The 25,046-nt window shown below is 56.3% G+C and overlaps 1 protein-coding gene across 1 annotated transcript in view; it reads right to left on the bottom strand.

Moving 5' to 3' along the window:
• Window positions 1-3,206: 3,206 nt before the first annotated feature.
• The window catches only part of PLOD1 (procollagen-lysine,2-oxoglutarate 5-dioxygenase 1), a 32,857-nt gene continuing 11,017 nt past the window's right edge, over window positions 3,207-25,046 (bottom strand). Inside the window, exons 5-19 of the mRNA XM_075550902.1 lie at window positions 23,344-23,456; window positions 21,696-21,759; window positions 20,472-20,569; window positions 19,394-19,495; window positions 18,838-18,969; window positions 13,627-13,748; window positions 11,911-12,015; window positions 11,477-11,602; window positions 10,747-10,888; window positions 9,815-9,928; window positions 9,137-9,202; window positions 8,536-8,640; window positions 6,301-6,447; window positions 4,809-4,934; window positions 3,207-3,999 (exon numbers count right to left, since the gene is read on the bottom strand). Coding sequence (XP_075407017.1) covers window positions 3,844-3,999; window positions 4,809-4,934; window positions 6,301-6,447; window positions 8,536-8,640; window positions 9,137-9,202; window positions 9,815-9,928; window positions 10,747-10,888; window positions 11,477-11,602; window positions 11,911-12,015; window positions 13,627-13,748; window positions 18,838-18,969; window positions 19,394-19,495; window positions 20,472-20,569; window positions 21,696-21,759; window positions 23,344-23,456 — 1,718 coding nt within the window. The 3' untranslated portion in view covers window positions 3,207-3,843. The remainder of the gene's footprint in view (window positions 4,000-4,808; window positions 4,935-6,300; window positions 6,448-8,535; window positions 8,641-9,136; window positions 9,203-9,814; window positions 9,929-10,746; window positions 10,889-11,476; window positions 11,603-11,910; window positions 12,016-13,626; window positions 13,749-18,837; window positions 18,970-19,393; window positions 19,496-20,471; window positions 20,570-21,695; window positions 21,760-23,343; window positions 23,457-25,046) is intronic.

Raw genomic sequence — 25,046 nt, 5'->3', positions numbered from 1 at the left:
ATTGTGTTCATAATTAAGAAGAGCTAAATCACAACACTTAATAAACCACAATGCTTATATAGGTACAGGCCAACTCAGGAAGGGCACCTATGAAACAGACTCACTGTGGTTGCTTCTGGAAAGAGGTGCTGGGCAGCCAGGGGTGAGGAAGGAGATTGATCAAGGTTTATGCTGTTTTCACCACTGATTTATATTCACTTGGAACAATGAAGGAAGGGTCAGGACCAGGAGAAAGATAAAGAATGTGACTAATTGCCTCCTTTGCTGAGAGCTAAAGAACTGGAGGGTGCCCAGTGCGATTACTGAACATTTTGATCAGAGACTCTATAGTATAGAATCTCTGATCCAAAGGGGGGGGGGGGGTTCAGAACATAATTTTTAATTTTCATGGACTCAAAACTTTCTGGGACCATTGATCTAAAATAACGGTTAAAATATGAACTAAAAACATCCCCTGAAATCTTATTTAGACCTAACAATAGCTTAACTAGTTAAAAAAATAAAGGTCTGCCTTGAGCATTAAACTCTTTTCCCAACTATTTGTGTGAGGTCAAATTAACAATTTGAAAAGAGATGCTCACCAGGGAGAGCAACTTAGAAAATGAAGTTGAGAACGAGCGAACGACTCAAATGTGATTGTCATTGAATTGTATACTCTCACAATTGCTTTCACCTACCTCTCTAGCTCTAGTTTGTAACCACCACCAAGTTACTGGGTGGGCTATGCAAATGAGGTGTTTGTTTCCCACGGAGGGGCAGATGGGTTTGGAACTCTTACCTAGGGGAGCGGAAGTCAGTGTAGCCCTTTTGCTAGGCTCAATATGTGCTGCCCTAGAGACAGAAGGCGGCTGTGACTCCCACTTAAAAGAGATGGGAGCAAAGAGCTTTCAAGCCCGTGTTGTGAACACCCTCGACCCAGGAGACAGGTCTGTAACCCGAGAGAGCGAGCGGCAGAGACTGCAGCAGAACCAGACCAACCAGAGCAGCAAGGTGGGTTTCATGGCCCTGGAGCAAGTGAGCTGAGCCTCTTGGACCAGGATTTAGCACCACAGTGGGTGCCTCTAGGCACTTATTGACAGAGAAAAAAAAAAACTTTGTAACACTTCCTTAAGTAGGACATTGGCTGGGCCAGCCAGAGGCCAAGGGCCCTAGGACCAGAGAGAGCCCTGGTTGAGGGCACAGTTGGAAAGAGGGTGTCCCGAGGGAAGAGCTGTATCCCGAGTTATTTCTGATCCTGAATTGTACCGTTACTGCCTTAATAAACCCCATATAACAACCATGTGTTGTGAGTTCTGTAGCCACAGCAATGGATTACGGACCAAGCAAAGAAGTAGGGAGTGCCTTGGGAGGGTCAGCTGGTTATATCTGACCTCTCCCTCTCCCTCACAGCAGTCAGCCTTGGCTGATGTTGACTCCCGCCCCCCCTCCCCAGGCTGTTTCACATACGTACAGTTATTGTGGAATGTGTGGCTGTATGCATTCTCAACAAAATAAATATGAAGAGGAGAAATTTGTGTTTTAGTTTACTGTGGGCCAACTTAAAACTAGAAGGCAACACTTTAAAACCCTTCAAATGATTAGAGTCCCTGCATGACTCTAATCACCTCCTGGACAAAGTCCACGCACTCCTCAGCTTGGGGAAAATAAGCCTGTATGGTCTGACCCCATGGCCTCCACGTATCAGCCAAGGTGCTCAGCCTCCAGCTCACTGACCTTGACCCAGCCTCTGTGGCTGCTGAAAGCCTCCTCACCCTCCAAGGCCCAGCTGAAGTGGCCACTGTTATCGGGGTTTCTCAACCTTAGCACTGTCGGCATCGCCCGAGCAAACCTGCTGCGGCATCGGGTCTCACACCTGGCGACACCACGTTCTTGGTGGTCTTTAGGGAAACCGTCTGGGTGAACAGCCAGTCCCAAAGCCCTCCTGCTGTTGACACTGAACACCAAATCTAACCCGCTGCCCAGTGTTCTCCGACCCACAGGGTCTCTGCAGGACAAGGTACAACTGCGCTACAGGGTGTCCAAGGCTGTCCGCCTCGAGGGATGGAGACTCCAGGGCGTGTCTCACAATGCACGGCTGGTGGACTTGAACCATCAACCTTTTGGCGATCAGCCAAGCACCTGACCACTGCAACGCTGGGAGTCTTATTGACCTTGCAAAAGCAAAAAAAAACACAATCAAGGGAATTTTGACTGTTAGCAACCCCAGTGATATGCCAATTAATTAAACCCAGCCCACTCCTAAACGAACCTAGTACCACCAACTCATTGCTAATAAACCTCTTCATTGGGTCCGAGACTACGTCTTGACCGGAGTGGCCTGCCGCATCTTCCTCCAGGAGCCGCCAGTGGCTTTGTGCCCTCCTTTGGCCAGCAGCCTAGATGCCTCATCCACGGCAGCACGGGGCTCTTCCTACTGAGCCCAGGCCCGGATCATTGTGGGAGGCTGCGCTGTGCCTTATAGGATGCTTAGCAGCATCACTGACTTCCACCCACTAGATGTCAGTGCCAAATGCCCCCCCCCCCAGGGAGCAAAGCTGCCTGCATCTGAGAGGCACGCTGGCCCCCACCTCCTCCCGCCCTGCTAGCGTCTGACAGCCTGCAGCCCTTAGCACAGGTGCTTGTGGGGGGCTGCATTCCATTCTTTCCTCACCCCCACTGACCGTGAGGGTTTCCTTGTGATCCTATTCCTACCAGCCGATGGCGGAGCAGATTGTGAGTTGGGCCGCGAACTGCAAGGCTGGCAGTTCGAACCCACCAGTCCCCCTGAGGAAGAGATGTGGGACTTTCTGCTCCGGAGAGTTACAGCCTCAGACATCCACAGGGGCAGCTCGACTCTGCCCTACGGGGGCACTCTGAGTCAGATCTGCTCTCAGTGCTACAAGATGAGCCGGTCCAGGCTCGGCGGGGGCTGCCAGAAGAAGCAGCGTCCTTTCTCCCAGCTCCTGTTTGCGGGAGGTCGGGTCAGCCAGGCTTCCAAGCCGAGGGTCCTGCCTGACACGGGCCTTGAAGGATTAAGAAGCATGCCCAGTCCACCAGCAATGGACACACAGGAAGGGCTGAGAATCTCTAAATGACAGAGACACAGGTGACTAGTCTGGGCCACAAAGAAGAAACCCAGTCTCCTGGCACATACCAAACATGGGTTCTCAGAGCACACCCCCACCCCACCCCGTGCCATCTCCTGGCCCCCAGCAGCTCCCACTCCGTGGCTGTAAGAGTGTTTAATAGAAACTCTCCCGTGTACGTCAGTCCCTCTCTGAAGAGGCACAGGGACAGGTTGACCAGTGTGTGGACATAGCCCTCTCTGCCTCCCCTGCCAGGGCCAAGGGGAGGCTCGGGCTGGGGCTGGGGCTGTGGCAGACACAGGTAGGTGTCCCGAGCAGCTGTCTCCAGAGGCAACATTCTTGTCACACAACTGGAGCCACGGGAGAGGGAGGCTCTGGTAGTCCTAGGGTTGGGGAAGGGGTGGCGGCCTTGTTCAAGCTGGAAGCAGAAAGTCTCTGGAGCTGCAGCTCGGGCGCGGGGCTTCCTGTCCCCAGAGCTCCTGGGGCAGCTTGGGTAAGCCCCAACTCCACTCAGTCCACTCAGTCTTGGCCAATGGAAAACGTGGAGGCCGAAGCTCGTGCTTTGGTGGAAAGTATAGGGGAGGACAGCTCTCTACAAAGCAGTGGCAGTGAACGGCTTCTCCAGGCTGGACCAAGGCATCCCGAAAGCCCCCGCCAAAGAGCTCCTGGGCCTTTGGCCCCACGCATCATCTCTCCAGCTGACAGCTCCACCAGCTGTGGGGAGTCGAGAGGCCGGACCAGCTCCCTGGGACTCTGGGGCCCCAGAAGCTGCTGGCAATTAAGGGTCGACGAAAGAGACGGCAATGTAGCGGGTGCCCTTGGTGGTGGGGAGCCCCTCGTGGTAGTGCGTGAGCCGGCCTGGGTGCAAGAGCGTCCAGCCTTTCCTCGGGGCACGGATGGAGCAGTTGTAGCGCAGGAACCGGCAGCCCCCACCCTGGGAGACAGGAAGTGTCAGTTCACCAGCAGGAAGCTGGGCCCTTCCTCCATTGCCCCTCCCCCACCAAGCAGGTCCTTAGCCCAGCCTGCTAAAGACAGAGTGGACCAGAGCACTGGCCAAGGGGGCACTCAGCCCTAGGCAATCTAGACTCCACTACGGCCTCCTATCCCCATCTCAGCCATGGGTCACGTGACAGAAGGTTGTGCGTGTGACAGATGGTCTAAGGCAGCGGTTCTCAACCTTGTGCCGCGACCCTTTCATACAGTTCCTTATGTTGTGGTGAACCCCCCCCCACCCAAACACAAAATTATTTTTGTTGCTACTTCATAACTGTTACTTTGCTACTGTTCTGAACCGGGCAACCCCTGTGAAAGGGTTGTTCGACCCCCAAAGGGGTTGTGACCCACAGGTTGAGAACTGCTGGTCTAAGAGCTTAGGCCCAGATCGTTTGACCCAGTGCCATGGGCATTCTGGGTCAGACAGGTCTTCACTGGGGCATGACCAGACCCTGCCTACGAGATGCCGGTCCCGGTCCGTAGCACGTCTACAGCTGTATCGACCCAAAACGCCTCCAGACGTTTCCAAGCGTCCTCTGGGGGCAGCAGGGCACTTAGCTGGCAAGCCCAGGCCTAGGTGTCCCCTCCAAAATTGGCCTCGGCGCTCCTAGGTGCGCTTTACAGTAGTAGCGTCAGGAAGCCCTGTCTGCAGGAGACCTGGCTCCCTCTCTGGCCTTCTGGGACCCTCTGTCTCCACCACCATGGAAGCCCCAGCCAGCATGCCCCCTGCCCACCCTCAGCCCCGCTCACCTCGTAGTCCACTCCCACCCGGTTGAGGGCAATGTTGATGGTGAAGGTGGAGGCGTCATGGTGTGGCATCAGCGAGGGCTGTTCATCGGGCTTGTAGCGGACAACGAAGGCCAGGTCGAACTGGGCCTGCAGTACAGGCGGGGGGAGGGGGGAGGAGCATTAGTGGGGGCCAGGGGACACCTGCTCTATGGGGACCAGCTTCCTCGCCATGACCTCAGCGCCTGGTTCTCAATAAGAAATATGGAGCCCCCCCCCCACTATCATGACCCTAATTCTACCTTACAAATCTGGCTAGACCAGAACATGTACATGGGTACAGATAAGAGCTGGAAACACAGGGAATCCAGGACAGATAAACACCAGGACAATATTGAGAGTAGCCATACCAGGAGGGGAAAGGGAAGGTGGAGGGAAAAGGGGGGAAACCATCACAATGACCTACCTATAACCCCCTCCCAGGGGGTTGGACAACAGACAAGGGGGTGGGGGAGACATTGGACAGCGCAAGACATGAAAAATATAATAATTTATAAATTATCAAGGGTTCATGAGGAAGGGAGGGTGAAAAATGAGCCGAAGGGCTCAAGTAGAAAGAAAATGCTTTGAAAACAAGGATGGCAACATATGCACAAATGTGCTTGGACAATGGCCGTATGTATGGATTGTGATAAGAGTTGTACGAGCCCCCAGTATTTCAACAACAAAAAAAAGAATATGGGAAGCAGAAGGGGGGAGGAGAGGAAGGAAGGAGGAACTAAGCCTGACAAGGACAGACAGATTGTTAGGTAGCGAGATAGGGGGCTGTTCCTGTCCAAGCCTAGGAGCCCCCTAGAGGAGCTTGGAAGCCAATGCAGGCTAAAGGGCATGCGCCAATTCGGGTTCCTGAGCTAGTACACCTGCGTGGGCCCAAGCTAGACCAGGTGGGCTTAATTCAGCCAATGGGGTCAACCAGCACCGTGGACCACGGCTCCCAGGGGAAGGCCCCCAAAAGACCAGAACAGGGAGACCGGCCTTTTCCCTTCTCCCCTCCCCCTTCTCCCTCTTCTGCCGTCCCCTCAGGTGGCCACCATGTGTGTGGGGGGAGCAGTTGGGTGTTCAGTTAGCTGTAAAACCTGAAGCTTCTTCTGTCCTTTACAGACACTCGTATAACAAACCAGGCTTCCGCGGGACTTTCTTTCTTGCGCAAAGCCAAGGACCAAGGTACTCGCCACCCGAGAAATCTAACACGATGTTAGGGGGGAAAGATGGAAAATGGGGGCAGGGAGGGAGAGCAGAAGGGCGAATGACACACAGGTGAGGGACTAGAGTCCCTGAGGGCGGGAGCAGGGTGCACTGCCAGCTAACTAGGAGCATTTGCCAGCGGAGCCGAGCTGCCCTTGAGATGGTGTTTAAGGAGACTGAGAAAGGATTAGGAAGCTAGGGCTCCCCACCCAGACTCTTCTTGAGGCCCCCATCTCCAGGTGGCCACCCGTCTGTCCCTGCCCCTGCTCACCCGGGTGTAGTAGCCGGGGTACAGCTTCTCTGTCATGGGCGCAATGTACTCCACCAGGAACTTGTGCCACTCCCGCTCAAAGCCGATCTGGTTCATGTGGATGTCGATGGTCGGCACGTTCTCATAGCCGCCCTGGATGCGGTTGTCCTGCAGCCACCAAGGACAGGGTGTGTTCCAAGAGGGTACAAGCCTACGGTGACAGCAGCACCCCACCCCACCTCCTCCGTCTCCACCTCGGGGCGGGCGGGCTGCTCCATCCCCTTCTGCAACTAAGCTGTTTCCAGATACAGCAAACGTGAGAGGGTTTTGCAGACGTAATTAAGGTCCTTAATCAGCTGCTTGTGGGCTGATCACAGGGAGATCATGCTGGCAGGCCTGCCCTTAAACAAGAGGAGCTAAGAAGACTCTCCCGCTGCTCTCAAAGAAGTCAGCCACCCCAGCTCCGCGGCTGCAAGGAGACGAACTTTGCCAACCGCCAAGAGAGCTAGGACGAGGACCCTGAGCCACGGAAGTGGTACAGAGCGAGGGATGTGGGATGCAAAGGGATTTTCCCCAGGTTGTCCCTCATATTGGATGTGGGGCCTCGGATGCTGCTTGCTAGCGCACAGTGGGTGATTACATTAGGAGGTCTGCTACTTAGAGCAGCGCTTCTCCAGCTTCCTAATGCCGCTTTCACACAGTTCCTCATGTGGTGGAGACCCCAACCATAAAATTATGTTCGTTGCCATTCATAAATAATTTTGCTACTGTTATGAATCATAATGTAAATATCCGATATGCAGGATGTATTTTCATTGTTACAAATTGAACATAATTAAAGCATAGTGGTTAATCACAAAACTATGTAATTAGATATTGTGAAATATTTGTTTTCTGATGCTCTTAGGCGACCCCTGTGAAAGGGTCATTTGACCCACAGAGGGGTCGAGCCCCACAAGTTGAGAACCACTGGCTTAGAGGTTATCGCCCTGAGGGTATCAGCCAGCTAGAACAATCAGACCCTATTGTCTGTCCTGGGGGCTGATAGGATAGTGGATTGTTTCCCTGAAGAAGAGCCCAGAGATAAGGTCAAGCCCAAATCAAGGATGACCAAGGTTAGGCTGCCATGTGGATCTAGAATCCACCCATCTTGTCACAGGTGTGCCCCTATCCTTCCCCTTCCGATTGCATGTATACCTCTAGCTCATCCCCTTCCTGTCTACGTATGCCTATTAGACAGCCCTTCCTGTTACGTAAGTGGTGACCTGTAATCACATCCCCTAAGTATATAGAAGCCTTGGTTAGAAATACATTCTCCTTTATACAATTGATGTATGGATTGTGATTAAAAATTGTATGAGTCCCTAATAAAATGTTTTAAATATATATATATATATTCTCAAAAAAAAAATATATATATATATATTATATTCTCTTCTCCCACCTCCACGTGGACCACCAAGAGGGGCTGAGTTAAGCACGCTACTATAAAATGTACCTGACTCCTTTATTCTCTCTCTCCTATGACTTTACTAAAACCTTTGTATATAGTCGCCGTGCACTTGTGCCAACGGACCCCTCGGTTGCTAGAGGCTGGTTTCCGAGGACACCTCACCTCGGGGCTTCAGCCTGCTGAGACTGAGCGTACACACCAGGCGCCTCTATGAGGCAGGTAACTGGAACCACTGGCTAATTCCCCTGCCAGGTGAACTGGCAGCCCCGCGTGAGGCCGGGCCCTGGTGGCATATGGTGGTGATGTGTTGGGCTGGTCACGTAACTGTGAAGTCGGCGGTTGAAAGCCACCAGCCCCTCCTTGGAATAAAGATGGGACTCACAGAAGCAGTTTGACCTTGCCCCGAGCCCCCAGGAGTCGACTCCATGGCAGTTGAGTTTGGTGAATTTTGGACTTGCCAACAGTCCCATCTCCTCCAGGGGGCACCAGCGTCCCTGACCACCATGCCTAGGGCTTCCGATGAGGGTGACCTTGAAGCAGCACTTCCTAATTCTGTGTCTTAATTCAGCACTTCCTCCTACACTTCCTAGTTCTTCCCATCCACCCGCAGGCCAGAGGAAGGAAGCGGGACCATTCTGATCACACACCAAGAACTGTAGCTTATGGGGGCTCCAAGCCACACAGCGGCACGGCAGCATTGGGGGCCCATTCTGCTTCCGGTTTCTCCAACCCTCTCCTCCTCTCTGCCCGCAGGCGCCCCTGCCAGCAGCCCACCTGCAGGCATCCCCAGGAGCAGCCCCTACCTTGTTGTCACCCACAGACCACTGGCCAAAGTGCTCCATCTCCTCCACCAGCTCGTCGCAGGCCGTCTCCGTGAAGATGGGGAACCAGTAGACGTCCGGGCAGGGCTGGGGGAGACTCAGTCAGCAGGGTCCAGAGGGCCCCTCCCACCTCCTCCTCCTGCCCCACCGCCCTCTGTGAGGCCCCAGCCTCCCCCACCCGAGTCAGTGAGCCCACGTCTCTCTCGCCATGGAGCAGGGGCTGGGACAGCTCTGGGTGGACCATGTGTGGTGGCATGAGGCAGATTTGAGCTAGGGCCCCAGGCCCTGGAGAAAGGAGGGCACACACCCAGGGGCAGTGGGTAGTTAGGGTGTCCAGAGGTGTGTGCCCTCCTGGGTCTTGGTCTCGGGGCACAGACCACAGTAGAGACCCCATTGGGGACGTCTTCCTCTTTCCTGCCTGGACCAGGGGAGAGGCCCCAGGCCCCAGCAGGCTCCAGCCAGAGGGAGTCATCAACTGTTCTTCCCTCTCCCTAGCCCTGCCCTACTCTCCCCTGCCCCTATCCTCCCACCCCCTGCCCCCAACTCTGAAAGGACTTTGTCCCAGAGGCCCCACAGCCCCTACCGTCTCCACCAGCTTCCCCTCCAGGGCCTGGGTGTAGTTCTCGTGGATGTACTTCTCCTTCCAGTCCTGTGGGGACAGGGAAGCAGCTAAGGCTCCAGGGCCAGGAGCCGACCCAGGACCCTCCCTGAGAGCCACACAGTGGGGTGAGGCTGCTCCCGGGAGGGGCCCCTCCCCAGAAGCACCCACCCTACAGGCAATGGGATGGGCATGGGCTTGCCTGGGGGTGCGGGATGGGCATGTGCTTCTGTCTACAGAGTCTGTGTGCAGAGGCATGCCCCCGGGAGCTGGTGTCTGCACGTGTTCTCCGTGTGCTTAAGTACGCGTACACCCGAAACACCCACAAGCTCCCAGGCCCTGCCTGCACTGTCACAACTGAACTGTAACCATCACCATACTTTCTGTGAAGCTGGAGAGTGTACCCATTGCAGAGCTGAGATCACTGAGGGCCTGAAAGTTGAGTGGGTCGACCAGGTCTCCGCTGACGGCAGCGCTGGGCCTCAGACTCCCAGTCCCTGCTCCACTAGATGGCACGGCCTCTCAAGGGGCCCCATGCTCCCACCCATCCCATTGCAGGGGCCCACAGGCCCCTGGGCAGAGGGAAGAGAGGTGGCCACTGGGGCAGCGCTCCTGTTAGAACCAGAGGGTGTGGGGAGGGGCCTCAGGCTCTGGGGTCTTCACCTCGGGGTTGCTGAACACCTCCCAGAGGTCGTTGTGGAGGTGGGTGGTCTTGTAGTTGTCCAAGGAGAGCAGGTGGCCAAAGGTATGCCGGTTGGTCAGGAACATGAAGGTGTCCTGGGGAAGGCAGGCAGATGGGAGAGGCCCCTCCTTCCTATCCCCTTCCAGACTCTGTCACAGCTAGGGACAGAGTGCCCCTGTGACCCCGACACCCAGCCCAGGCCAGACACTGGGTGCCATCAGGGGAGGCTTCCTGGAGGAGGGTATGTGAAGAAGGGTGACACTGATGCTCAAGTCTTAGCTTAGTCATGCTACTTTGGGGGTGGGGTGGGGGTGGGGAGAATCACCAAAACATGGCTCAGGGCTGAGGCCGGGACGAGGGCGCACTGCCTACATGATGCTCAGCTTGTTATTAGCTGCAGCTAGTTGGCTCGAGGCAGGCGGCAGCCCCAGGCACGAGTGGGCCAGACCACTGAGCCAGGTGGTTTCCTGCACTGCTTCTCTGGAGCAGGTCTTCAGCCCCTTCTTGCTGGTTTGCCTTAGTCTGGAAGCTCTGCTGAGACCCGCTCGGCCTCACTGCCACGCACAATCCTCCACTGCCCCAAAGGGGACTAGGATTCAAACCCAGCAGTTCCGCATGGAAGATGAGACTCTTACCACTGAGCCACCACCGCCCTCTCCTGTCTCTAAGCTCTGCTGAGAATGTAAAATGAACCGGGTAGAAACTGCTAAAATGGGCCTGCAGATCACTGGGGGGGGGGGGAGCACGAGGTGGGGGCTGCCAATATGCCTGGTGCCCCCTGAGTGTACACACTAAAGCCTGGGGGGTCTCTGAACAGCCCCCCAGCATCTCAGCAGCATTTCTGGACCCCTGGAGACAGAACTGGAAGGTTGCCTTCTCCACAGGACTCCTGCAACCCTCAGTGCCTACTGACCTGCTGCCGGACGTTGGCACAGAAGGACATGTCAGGGTCCAGCTTGCTGTGGTGGAACAGGTCTTTCTGTTGCAGGTCACCCCGCAGGGCACTGCCTTTGATTAAGTAGACATTGGAGATGTAGGGCACATTCCAGACGCCACTAGGAGAAAGATGAACAGAGTCAGTGGCTGATGACGGGGTCAGACACGGTCAGGGACAAGGGAGACCACAAGCAGGAAGAGCATGACCGTACTGACTCAATTCCCCCTCTGGGTCTAGGAACCCAAAATAATTGTCAGGAAGTCCTTCTGAATATCTGACTGTAGTCTTCCTTGCTTCAAGAATTTAAGAGCAATTTAAAAATAAACAAACATGGTCATTGAATCAATTCTGACTTATAACAATCTCCTATAGCAGTGGTTCTCAACCTGTGGGTCGTGACCCCTTTGGGGGTTGAACGACCCTTTCACAGGGGTTGCCCGATTCATAACAGTAGCAAAATGACAGTTACGAAGTAGCAATGAGAATAATTTTATGGTTGGGGGTCACCACAACATGAACTGTATCAAAGGACCTGGGCTTGAGGAAGCTTGAGAACCGCTGCCCTACAGGGTTTCCAAGACTAAATCTTTACAGGAGCAAACAGCCTCGCCTTCTGCCGCATACAGGCAATCAGGGCAGGAATACTGGGAAGGGAGGTACTGGAAGATTGGAGGAAGAGAGATAAGGTGGCCACTCCCATACTCACACTCGCCGCCCCTGCACAATGTCCACGTAGTCCTCAGAGCGGGCATAGTAGCCATCTGCACTCAGTGCCCCCCAGAAATTGGACCAGAGTCTCCTGGGGCGGGTCATCAAAGGGGCGATGACATTCCTGCGGGGAAAGCACCTCAGTGGGAGGCCACTGCCCACTGCAGCAGGAGGGGGGCCCAGCCTGGAGGTGCTCCCACCCACGGTGCACCAGGGACAGACCGGGGCCTGGAGTAGAGAGGAGAAACTTCCCAGGCTAAGACATGGGTGGGCCCCACTGTCCACCCGAACCTGGCGCTGCCACTCTGAAGGCAGACACCGGGGACGCGACAGGTGAGGCTGAGGGGTGGGAACAAGCAGGTGAGGGGCCCATCACAGAGCAGAGGTCGGCTGGGAGCTCCAGCTCAGGGCCACCGCTGCCCGCAGCCTCACTTGTTCTGCTCGATCAGCAGCCGCAGGGCGTTAGGCTCCGTCAGGGCCACGTCGGCGTCCATGCTGAAGTAGTAGGTGCAGCTCCGGTCCTGTCGGCACAGGTCTCTGCAGGACACGGGGACCAGGGGGAGCTGGACTGGGACGCCGCGCCAGCCTCCCCACGAGGACCCAGTGCTATCCCTACAGTATCTCGGCCAGTCCCATCATGTGCCCATCCTGGCTTTGCTAAGTCCAGCCCAGGTCCTCAGAGGGACTGCTGGTGCAGGTAACCCGACTCCACGACCCAGAGGACTGTGTTCTCAAGACAAAGGCCAGCAGGTAGCAAGAAGAGCCCTGCACCGAGGTGTTGGACCAAGCCCAGCTGCCTCTGGGTCTGCACGGCTGGGCTCAGGAGAGAGGACAGAGCGGCCTCCCCGTATGCCAAAAGCCTTCACAAGTTAGGCTCTTTGTCTCTCCGGTCCAGCGCTCAGCAAACCACAGGCTGTGGTCCAAACAGTAGGCTTTTAAATGGTTGGAGAGGGGAGTTCTAAAGAAAGTAGATGAAATCACAAAAAGGCTATGACCTTCAAATATCCGCGTTTATAAATAAAATGCTATCGGAACACCCTGCGTTCCTCCGTTCAGCTCGTATCTTAAATATTGATGGGGAATTCAGCGGCTGCCCTGCTACAGCTGCAGGTTGTGTGGCGAAGACAGAGATCAGGAGCCCAGATCACTCACCATCTGGCCCCTGGGCAGGACCTTGCTGAACTCAATATGCAACACTTAACACAACTCACTGCCACTGAGTGAGTGCCGACTCCTAGGGGCCTAGAGGACGGGGTAGAACTGCCCCTTGGGGGTTTCTGTGACTAATTCTTCACGGAGTAGAAAGCCTTGCTTTTCTCCTGACACCACACTTAGGTGGTTTTTGTTTGTTTTTAAATAAAGGGGGAAAAATAAAAGATTGTTACAGACTGACTTATGTCCCCTAAAAAAGATGAGAACCCGAAACCCCTTCGACATGAGCCCCCTTCAGGCACAGGGCTTTGTAATGCTCATGAGATCCTACCCCGGTGGTACAGTGCTTTCACGTTGGGCTGCTAACCTCAAGGCTGGCAGTTCAAAACCACCAGCTGCTCCTCAGGAGAAAGACAGGCCTTTCTACTCCCATAAGCAGCTACCGTCTTGGAAACCCTCAGCGGCAGTTCTGCCTTGACCGATAGCATCGACTCAGTGGCAGTGAGTTTGGTTTGGGAACAGTGTCATGTGCTCTCTCCCCTATGAGATCTCAAAGGAGCAAGACAAGGACAAGGCCACCCCCCCCCCCCCCCCAGAGCCCACAGAGGCAGAAAGCCTTTCCTGAGATCCGGCACCTGGAATTTGGATGTCTAGCCCCCTAAACTGGGGGCAAATCCATCGGTTTGTCGAAGCCACCCACTTGTGGGCTTCTGGCAGAGTAGCACTAGGTAACTAAGATGGGCTGTGTCTCTGATGATAAAGATCCGCCTTCTTCCCACTCCCCAGCCCTTCTCCTGTCCCTGATCTGCTGCCTAAGCCATGGTTCCCCGAAGGCAGCAGGAAGGAGGCCACGTCCCCACTGGCCGGGTGAGAACTGAGGCCTGGGAAGGGCAGGAACTTGATGGAGACCATGAAGCCTTCTGAACTCTAGTCTCCTGATCCCATGGTCCCTCCACGCAGCATGCCCAGCTCTCCCAGCTCAGGGTCCCGACTCACGCGCCCATGTTCCTGGCGTCAGCGCTGGTCACCCGGGTCTCAGGACCCACCAGCTTCACGGCCTGGTACTTGTCACCATGGTCTGCCAGGAACTGCTCCACCTGGGCCTTGTGGTATTGCTCCTGGGGGGTGAAGGACAGGGTGGGCAGGGTGGACCTGGAGACGACAGACGGACTTGGCCACGCAGACCACCCCCTTCTCCTACTGCCAGGCCATACCTTTCCACCCTGGCCATCTGCTTTCCTGTCCCTGGGCTTTTCCTCAAGGCAGAAGCTCCGCAGAAAGGACCCTTTCCAAGCCATCGAACCCTGGCCCTCCTTCAGCCCTCCTCCCCTGACCAAGCCCACCCCCTCCCCAGGCTCCTGTGATAGCACCCACCACTTCCCGGCCCCACCCAGAGCTCAAGGTCTGTAGGTCTCCGGTGTGGAGAAGGGCCCTGTATGGAGACACAACACTGAGGTCCCAAGGCTGAAGCAGAAGTCAGTCCATGTGGCCCAGCACTCCCCAGCCTGGGTGTGTGCCCAGGGAAGGAGCAGGCAGACAGAAACAGAAACCACCCCGCCAGGGTCTCGGGGAGGAGACGAGCCAGTCAAGTTGCAGTGGAGCAACGATGAAACATACAACTTCCCTCTAGTTCCTAAATGCTTCCTCCCCCCACTATCATGATCCCAATTCTACCGTACAAATCTGGCTAGACCAGAGGATGTACCCTGGTACAGATAGGAACTGGAAACACAGGGAATCCAAGGAAGATGATCCCTTCAGGACAAGTGGTGAGAGTGCTGATACTGGGAGGGTAGAAGGAGGGTGGGGTGGAAAGGGGGAACCAAGTACAAGGATCTACATATAAACTCCTCCCTGGGGGACGGACAACAGAAAAAAGGGTGAAGGGAGACGTCAGACAGTCTAAGATATGAGAGAATAATAATTTACAAATTATCAAGGGTTCATGAGGGAGGAGGGAGCGGGAAGGGAAGGGAAAAATGAGAACCTGATGCCAGGGGCTTAAGTGGAGAGCAAATGTTTTGAGAACGATGAGGGCCATGAATGTACAAATGTGCTTGACACAATGGATGTGTGTATGGATTGTGATAAGAGTTGTATGAGCCCCCAATAAAATGATTTTTTTTTAAAAGAAAGAAACCACCTCACCAGCACTCACGGCCTCTCTGCTCACAACAGCCCAGGGGACACGTGCGCACTGTCCATCAATAAGCCTACGTCCAAACGCACCAGGACAGGACTGAGCCGGTTTCCAAGGTTCTCAATCTCTTTGTCTTCCAACAAGAAGCCATCACTTTATTAATGATAGAAACGGTAGGAGCTTCAAACCAAAGTTCAGTTACTCTTGAAACACCAAACAGAAGGTCTTTGCTTTCAGCTGGTTACATTATTAACTCCTTAACGGCATCGACGATCTTGTTACTGTTGTTCTTCAGGCTCCGGCGGTGACCTGATCGATAATTCTGCATCCTTAATTCCACACCTACTTCATCAACCTCTTCCGCTTCACGCTCCTCTAGTACAGTTGGAGGCTGTGTGTTTGAGACACCTTCACTTTGAACTCTGAATTTCTCAGCGGCTGTTAGCTGGGCTTCCTGATAAATCGCCCGCCCTGGCTTCCCCCAAACCTATGTAGGTGTCTGAAGCAGGGCTCCTGTCCACATCTGGCTTTGTGATGACAGAGACTTCTCTTAGATTTCCAGACAGACTGGTAACCCCCCCATGAGTTTCCAAAGACCCAGTGTGGACATGGCCTTGCGTGCCTTCCTCCCACGTGGACTCTGCTTGGCCTCGCTGACTGGTCGCACATCGATTTCAGCTGCCCCACCAGCAGGGCTTGCCGTGTGGTTGCCTGCATGGACTCTTGCTCCTCCAGCTCAGGTTCTGAGTCATCGCTGCCTAATTCTGTTCCTAATCCTGGCTGAGCCTGGGCCCGAGGCAACTCCGGCTTGGTATCAGGAACAGCTTCTGCGGCTTCCCCTGGCATTTTGTCCAGGGGATTCGGAACCAAAACAGCGGCAGAGGGAGTGAAAGGGGAGCAGTGAGGATGTCACTCTTCACAGGAGTCGAGAGTGTCATCTCCTTCCAAGCAGCAGCTGGGGGTGGTTTCAAATGGCTTTTTGGTTTAGCGGCCGATGCATCACCCATGAAGGAGACCTGGTGGTTAGAGTACTCGGCTGCTGGCTTCAGTGCTGGTGGTTGGAAGCTACCTCTGGGCAGCAGGACGGCGTGGCAGTCTGCGTCTATAGAGATTGATTCACCTCAATGCATGGCCCCTGAGTCGATGCTAACTCGCGGTGACCCTACGGGACGGAGCAGAACTGCACCAGTGGGTTTCCGAGACTGTGACCCTTCCCAGGAGTAGAAAACTTCACCTTTCTCCTGTGGAGAGGCTGGCGGTTTTGAACTGTTGACTTTGAGCTTAGCAGCCCAATGTGTGACCCACTGATGCCACCAGGCTAGCACCCAGAAAGATCCGCCCCTGGGAACGACCACCGCTCTGTCCTGTAGGGTCACTGTAAGCTGGAATGGACTCGATGGGCCAACGGATGACGTGCACACACAAGACGTGGCCCAGACACACCAGGAACCCCCACTCAGCCCTGACGGAACCGAGAGCAGCGTGCGGAGCGAGGCAGGTCAGTCACCAGAGGACACGTGCGAACAGTGACCTGATATCTAGTCACACCTCAGTCACACTAAGGGCAGTGGTGTGTGTGGGGGGGGGGGGGGGCAGACCGCATGACCTCACTAAAATGACCCAAACAAATACATCGAAGCTCTCTGTATCCTATACGTCATCAGAGATGCTGGATTATATAAAGAAGACCGTGACATCCGATTGGAGGAAGGCTTATTAACCACCTGTGATATGCAGGTGGCTGAAAGCAAGGCGGACTAAAGGTCTTGCTGACGAAGCCTTCAGTGTGGGTCACTGAAGGAAGACCCAAAGCCCCCCCAACTGGACCAGTTGGGGACATCATGATCAATGGAGACGCGGTGGGTGCTGTCTGGGAGGTTGTCGTGCTCGGATCCACACTCAGGGCTCATGGAAGCAGCAGTCGAGAGATCTAGAAATGTGTTGCACTAAGTCGGCCTGCTGCACAAGGCCTCTTTGGAGGGCTGAAGAGCAAGGCCGTTACTTTGAGGACTAAAGTGCGCCTGACCCAAGCCAGGCTCTCTTCCACTGCCCCCTCTGCACGGGAGAGCTGGACACCGAATGAAGAAGATCCCGTGCCTTTGCACTGTGGTGCTGGAGGGTACCGAAAGTCCCACAGCCTGCCGGGAGGACGGCCCAACCTCTGCTGGAAGAAATGCAGCCAGGATGCTTCCTAGAGGCTTCCTCTTACAGACGCTGGACGTGCTGTCCGGAGAGACCAGTGCTAGAGAAGGACGTCAGGCTTGGTACAGTGCAAAAGAGGCACGCTCTCAACGAGACAGACAAGCAGCTGCAACAAGGGCTTGGGCAAAGGGACAGGGAGGAGGCTGGCCAGGGCTGGGCAGTGTTCCGTTCTGCTGTGCACAGGTTGGAACTGACTCGATGGCCCCTGCTAAGGACGACAACAGTAGAGGTTACTCGTAGCTACTGATGGTGGGAGAGGCAGCGAGGGGGTGTGTGCTGCTGGTGGTACGATGACGTGGCAAAGGCTAGCAAGGGGCAGTGCACAACTTGACGAGGGTCATCCGTGCCCCTGGACTGCACATGTAGAGACCAGAGAGGTGGAGTATATTTTGCTACTGGTGTTTTCACACACTTAAAAAACAAACAAAACAAATGAGGGGTGGGGCAGTTTGAGGAATTAAAAAAAGACCCTTTAAAAACAAATTAAAAACCAGTCCAGAAGAGCTGGGAAACACCTGGCCAAACTATGGAGGGGCAGAGCATGTGGCAGCACACACCCAGGGGCCAGGGCCTAGAGCGAGCCCTGACCTGGGCAAGGCACTTCCTCTTCCCTGCCAGGCTTCAGCTTCCTCACTCAGTCAGAGACGGAGGTCATCCTTGCTTCGTGGCCTGCAAGGCCTCCCTGAATTAGAAGTAGCACACCGCAGGGCCTCGCGGGCTGCCTGGTGACCACTCTTTTCTACATAAGGGCAGCGTCCCGGGGGCAGCCTTGATGTCTGCAGGACTGCTGGCAGCCTCCCGAGGGCAGGGCCCAAGCCCAGGAGGCATGCAGCACAGGGCAGTGAAAGTGGAGGAAGCAGGTAGAGAGCTGAGCTGAGGCTGGGACCTTGAAGCGATCTCAGAAAGGACCTTCCTCCCAGAGGGGGCAGCGGAGCAAACCCCAGGACAGCAAGGAGCCTTGAAGAAGAGGCAGGAGCTGAAGAATGTTCCAGAATCCCAAGGAGGAAGACTGACCTTAGCAAAAGGCAGGCTTCCTCTGGTTAAGGGGGAAGTCAGGAAACGGGGGACTGGAGGGCTGAATCCTAGCCCACCCCGACCCCAACAAGGCCCTCAAGAGGAGAATCAATTTGGCAATCCTGTTGCTAGCCACCCTCGAGGCCCAGGGACCTCTGTTCCCAGGGACCGCTCGGTCCATAGGGCTTCCTTCACTGGCGGGTTTCTGATAGTAGACCACCAGATCTTTCTTCCCAGTCCAACTTGGTTTGGAAGCTCTGCTAAACGCTGCTCAGCGCCTAGCCACAGCAGCATCCACGCAGACAGGTGGGGGCTATGCCCGCCCGGACGCACCTGCTGCAAAATCCCAGGGTCTCACGCCCGTGAGATTCCAATACGGAGCCACCACTGCCACTGATTCGAAAACACAACCAACCCCCTGCCATCAGCTGATCCAGCCCAGAGCGACACTGTGTAACGTTTCTGAGTGCACAGCCTCATCTTTCTCCCATGAAGCGGTTGGTAGGTTTGAACCACCAACCTTGCGGTTAGCAGCCCAATGCATAACCCTGGTGCCAACAGCCTCTTCATTGGGATAGTGAGGCTAACAGAGAGAAAAGCAGTCGCACCAGGTACGCTCTAAGTGCTGGAAACATCAACTTGTTAACCCTGTGACCCTGCTACGTGGCTGGCACCGTTACCCACATTTAACAAACGGGAAAATGGAAACAGAGGTATCTGACTGCGGCCACACAGCCAGTAAAAGCAGTGAAGTCGGGACAAACCCAGGCAGTCTAATTCCGATCCAGATCCCACCCTCCTCCACTTGGCCAGGCCAACCCAAGGCCCGTCACTCCCTGAACCAAACTCACCTGGTTGTGGATGAAGAGCCGCGTCTGTTTCTGGGGGTAGCGGAGGCGCAGGAGCCGCCCGAAGAAGAGCGTGAGGAAGGGCGTGGGCTGCTCGATGAACACGCCCACCAGGACCACGGGCAGAGCTTCGTCCTGCCAGGGAGGGGGCGGCACCGGGTCCAGCAGTGTCCAGGCCCTGTGCCCACCTATAAGGCGCTCCTGGGGGGGGGGGCGGGGAGGATCCCGAGCCGAGCCAATGCACACAGACTAACTCTAGGTCAGGCCTGGCAGGGAATCCCGAGGATCTGTGGGTGGGCAGAGGCAGCGCCACAGGGCAGTAGGGGAGGGGAGCCCAGGCTGAGAGCCATGCGGGAAGACAGAAGGGTCCTGGGCAGGGGAGGGCCTGCAGGGCCGCCCGAGAAACCAGGCTGAAGGCACCAGAACTATCCCTGGGGGAAAGTGGGGGCATGTGCCCTCTGAGAAGGCTTCCTGGGGGCAGTGCCTGGGGATCCTGGGCAGGGGGGACCCCGTTCCTTCCACCAGCCAGTGGAATGTGTCCCCAGGCACGGGTCCTCACCGCGATGCCCTTGAGGTTACGCAAGCCCTCGTCGCAGACAGTGCAGCCCGTCTCGAAGGTCCAGAAGCGGGGGATGTAGTTGCCTAGGTAGTTCAACTGCAGCTGTCAGTGGGGATGAGAGAGGGTCAGAGGGAGCCGGGCCATCTGTCCACCAGCACCACCGCCAGGGCTGTTGAGCCCACCCAGACACACTCCCTGGCCCCCTGCCCCACCCCCCACAACCCAGTCCTCTCCCACTCGCCTCACCCCAAAAAGTTTTTAAAATCCCAGTTGCCATCAAGTGGGCTCCGACTCAGGGAGACCTGACACGTGTCAGCGTCCAGCTGTGCTGAGTTTTTCAGAAGGAAGGCACCAGGCCTTTATTCGGAGTCTCCCCTGGGTGGACTCACACTGCCCAGCTAGCTACCTGTTCCTAAGGGGACAGGCAGGGGCTTCTACTGAGGGCAAGTCTTAGAAAGACTGTTCCAGGCCCTGGAGCTCACCGCAGCTGCTGTGGGCAGCAGGCGAGGGTTCCATCTCTGGATGGGGGGGGGGGCCGGCAAACCTGCATTTGTCATGAGCTCCTCCCTCCACCACTCAGAGTCACCGAAGGACCCTGACTCAGGTGAGCAGGGACCTCACAGGAGAAACACTCCAGGAGCCAGGGCGCAGCAGGGCCCACCCCCCGCATGCAGAGAGGTCCAGCCTGTGCCATGGTCTACACCCTAGGGCATCGTATCTCTGTGAGGGAAGTACCCTTCATGGCCTGGAGCACAGTCCAGTAATGTTTGTTGAATGAAGAAACGATGAATATGCCCTGGAAGGAGGGGAGGGGCGGAGCTAGAGGCAGTCCTGCTAAGACCGGGGAGGACACAGCGCCCTCCTATGTGCTCTGCTGTCCAGCAGGGATGGGCAGGAGGTCACTGACCCCCACAATAGGACCCCACTGAACTCAGCTGTTAAGTAAAGAGACAGCAAGCCCACAGTGGGGCCCAGTGGGTGGCCTTGACCTTAAAGAGAGGCCCAGGGTAACCTTGAGGGCAGAATTGGGGCGCAGGTCCCCTCCAGCCTGTCCCCGTCGGGCTAAGCCGCTCCCTACCTTGGTGGGCCCGTTGCCATGAATCACGACCGGGAGGGTATCGTGGGCCAGGTTGCGCGCTCTCACGTGGCCCATTTCGAACTTGAGCACGACTTCATCTGAGGACCAGAGAGCACAGCCCCATCCCGAGTCAGGCCCAGGGGCAGACAGGCGGGACTCGAGCCCTAGCCCCCCTCCCCCCACGACCAAGGGTGGCCTTGGACCGGCCACTGCGGTTCTCTGAGCCTCGGTTTCCCCATCTGTGAAGTGGGGATAACCCCATTTGCACAGAGGGAGTGGAAGCTTCAGTCTTGGCACCACGGAATGGGCACAGTGAGCACTGACTGTAGTGCATTCCCCAAGCCCCCCAGCTTACCGTGCTGGGGCAGGGATGGGGGAAGAGCAAAGACCAGGCCACCCCACCTCCAGACACGGTGCGGGGATGCCCCAAGACCCTAGTGATGGGGGTGTGGAGCCACCTGTCCCGACGGACATGGGGAGCGGCACCAAGGAAGAGCCAGCCAGATGGGAGGCCAGCGAGGTGGGTGGCACCCTGCTGTGATGGACCGCCTACAGGTCACTGGTTGACAGGGCCCCAACACCCAGGCTCTAGGTGACACCTTCGACGCAGCAGGAAGCTGGCTAGTCTGTCCCTGGAAAATGCAGGGACCTTCCCTTCTCTGAGGCCCAGCTAAGTACGACAGGAGGGAGGCCCTCTGGGGGTGCCCTCCTGCTTCAGCTCCTGGGCTGCCCAGGGGTCCCAGCTTCCAGCAAACCCTCCTAAAACCACCTTCTCTAAAGGTGGGAACACTGGGCCCAGAGAGGGGGCGTGACTTCCCTGAGGTCACCCAGCAAGGCAGTGCAAAGTACTGCCATCACCAGCCGTGGACTTAGGGCCAGACCCAAAGGTGCTTGTGGTTTCAAGGACCCAGGGTCCTCTGGCTTCCCACTCAGCCATCTACTAACTCCCTGCCAGCCCAGCCTCTACCCCAAGTCGGGAAGCCTTCATCTGGGCTCTGGGGAATTGGCCTTAGGGGCCTCCCATCCCCACCACCCAGCACAGAGACACAGCTGGAGCCCAGGCCACGCACAGGTGGTCTCTGGGAATGGGGTGGCAGGCTTCCCAGCACTACAGGACAAGGGACCAGCCCTGCTCTCCTCCCTGGGCTCAGGCTGTCCCTTATCCACACCTCCTCCTCCTCAGCCCCTCGGGACCTCCCACCCCTCCCCGTGGGAGCTGCTCACCCAGGGCACCATCTAAGTTCTGGAAGATTCGGCACCGGTGGTCCAGGGTGATATTGATCTGCTCCTGCAAGAAAAAAGAGACCAGGCTGCACGAGAGGCAGACCCTGGGCAGAGGACAGGGGTCTGCCCCTGCCTGACCCCCACAGCTATTGCTGTTTCCCCCATCCCCACCCTGTCAAGGAAGCTGGGCCCTGAGATCGCCTGCCACAAACACGTCCCTGGGACCTATCTACAGGGAACCAGGGACTCCCAGACTTGGAAGCAAGCTAGGGCAAGAGTTGGTTCAACCACACCAGCAGCGGCAGACTGAACAGCATCGGACACTCGCTTCCAATTCCAGCTCGAGTTCTAAGTCTTCCACTAGTCACTAACCTGTACAATGAAAAGAACAACCACCCTCGCCGCCATCAAGTCAGTGCCGGCCCGCTCACAGTGACCCTGTAGGACAGGGTAGAACTGCCCCCTGAGGTTTCAAGACTGAGTCTGTGAGAACAAAGTCCCGTCGTTCTCCTCTGGAATGGCTGGTGCTTCCAAACCACGGACCTCTTGTCACTATTACGCCAAGGGGCGTAGTCTGTGTGGCAGCCTTGTTAAAAAGTACTATGGTCGCTCCCATTGTACAGAGTTTAAAAGTAAGGCACAACGAGGCTGGGTACATTGCCCAAAGTCACATAATTGTTAGGTGGCTCAACTGGGATTTGAACCAAGCAACCTGGCCCCAAAGACCCTGCTCTTAACCACCGGGCACCACTGCCTCTTTTCATTTCAGTGGTGTCTCAGGGAGCCCCTAGGCCAGGGAGAGGTGGACAGTGGGCCCCAGCCTCTGTCTCAAACAAACTTTGGGTTTCTGCAAATGACATCCTCAGAGGCAAAGGAGGAGGAAAGTCTGAGTTAACACAAATATTCATTTCCACTGCACAAGCCCAGCTGCTTCGTTTCATGGATGATCAAAGCTGAGGCCCAGAGGAGGAAGCGAACTTATCCAAGGTCACACAGCACAGCATGGGGTCAGAAGAGTGAGCAGGGAAGAATCCAGGACCCTGACCCCAAAGGATCCCTGAGCTTCCTGCCGGCTTGGAGGACACTTGCTGTGTCTGGCCTGCACTGGCCTGGTTCTGCCACTCCCACCCCACCCCCATACTGCCTGTCTCAAGAGAATTCTGAGTCTGACTGCCAGGCCCAGGCCCATTAGTCCTGCAGGCACCCTCAAAACACACAGACACACACACACACACACACACACACACACACTCCATTCCAGGACCAGATCCTTTAGTCCTGCAGGCACCCTCACCCCAGACAAACATACACACACACACACACGTGCACACACACACACACACACACACACACACACACACACAGAGTCCCTTCCTGTCCTCACACCACCCAACGCCAACTGTCTGCTCCATGTTTCTCGGCTCCCTCCACGTGGGCAGAGCCCACCTTGCTCAGTCCCAGCTTCACACCCACATGTCACCCAGGGTCAGGCTCTCACTATCTGCCAGCAAACGCGTGTCCCAAAGCATGAACGGAAGAGGGGATGCCACTGCCCACCCAGGGCCCTGGCTCCAGGGGCTTCTCCTGCTGTCGCTGCAGCCTGGCCCCTGGGCAGCCCCTCTCCTTGGGCCCACCTGCTGCCTCTTACCCTCTTCTTTGGGTCCAGGAAGATCCTGGTGTAAAAGAGCTGGTCGCTGTCGCTGTCCTGGCCCTCCCACTCGGACACCAGTTTGCTGAGGTTGGGGGCATAGCCGATGAAACCTGCAGGGTATGGGACACAGAGAAAGACACACACACACACACACACTTAGCTTCCAGGTTCCAGGGCAGAAGCTTCCTTGGGCCTCCCAGCCCCCCACCTCTCATCCATCACCCACCAACCCTGCCTCCTCTTAGAAGTCCTCTTGGATTGAGAGGAGGTTGTGTCTGCAGGCTGGAATTGGCCTGTCGATTTCCACCACTGACTGATCAGTTCCCACCAATCCTAGAGAGAAGGCTCCCTCACCGAACCAGTACAGCCCCCAGTGTGGTGCCCACTCAGCTCAGCTGTCCCAGCTCAGCCTAGCACAGAGCAGGGCACCTCAGGGTGGAGGTACTGGTGGTGAGGGACTGAAGGAGGCCAGAAGCCCCAGAGCAGCCATGCCAGGGCAGGCTCAGCTGAGGTCAGACTGCATCAGGAGCTGAGACCCCCTGGGCTCCCTGGCTGGGTACAGACTAGCGGGAAGGGAAGGGAAAGGGAGAGAGGTGGGCAGCCAGGGCGGGCACATCTCAGGAACACGCCTGAGCTGGATGTACAGGGCAGGAACGCGGAGGCTGCGGGGAGCAATGTGGGGATCTGCATCTTCAAAAGATCCCTCTGGCTGCTGAGCTCAGAAAGGACCAGAAAGTGGTGAGGCTGGAGGCGGGCAGATAAGTTAAGTGACGACTGTGCAGATCCACAAGCCAAGCGAGGGCCGTGGCCTGATGAGAGAGAAGGTGGCAGGAATGTGGTGGCGAAGAGGGCAGGTTCCAGAAGCCTTTAGGAGGTAGGGGCGTGGGACTCGTAATGGTGGAGGCGGGGTGGGCGAGGAAGGGGACGGAGGGGACTCCAGGTTTGCCGGTGTTGCTGGGTGGCTGTTTCATGAGTCGAGAGGAGCTGCAGGTTTAGGGGCGACCCCCTCAGGAGCTCCGTGGCGGCTATCTTCTGTCAGTGCTGTGGGTGTGTGGCTAAGGAGGCCACGTGGGTCACCGCGGAACTAGCCCACAGGATCTTCGTGGAGGTCCTCTTCATGGAAGCCGTTGGCCCAGCCAGTTTCTTCGGGACTGTCGCCGGTTGGAGCCATCAGCCTTCCCGTCACCTTGTGTGATGGTTCATTCGATACGTCAACTTGGAGAGCTCAGGGGTGCCCATGGATTGGTGAACCTCGCGTCTCGCTGCCATTCCATAATGCAGTCTGATCTGATTTATCACTTCCCGTAATGTCGTCTCAGACAACGTCATCAATCAACTGGCTGAGAAGATCCGTAAGTGCTCTGCCTCCCGTACGCTGGCAGAGCTCTCCCCTCACTCTGAACGCATCCGCCACCTGGCCCACAGCTCTTGGGAGACACAGGAGACGACAGCCTGTGCCCTGACCTACAGGTTCTAAGTGGGCCAGCCCCCACCACCGTATAGGCTGATTCTTTGAAACTAGCCCCTCTCTGTCTCCACAACTCACTGGTTCTGTTTCTCTGGAGTCCTGGAACAAGCTGTTCAGAACATTCTGGGCCCTGTCAGTCACCCATGTGGGGGATGGGGGAGGCTCAAGCCAGGGGGATCCTCCCGGACACAGTGGCTGGGCCCTTACCCCTTGCCCCGAACCCAGCTCTCTC

The sequence above is a fragment of the Tenrec ecaudatus genome, chromosome 1, assembly GCF_050624435.1.
Source record: "Tenrec ecaudatus isolate mTenEca1 chromosome 1, mTenEca1.hap1, whole genome shotgun sequence".
Lineage (NCBI taxonomy): Eukaryota > Metazoa > Chordata > Mammalia > Afrosoricida > Tenrecidae > Tenrec > Tenrec ecaudatus.
This window is presented reverse-complemented; position numbering and strand designations above follow the sequence as displayed.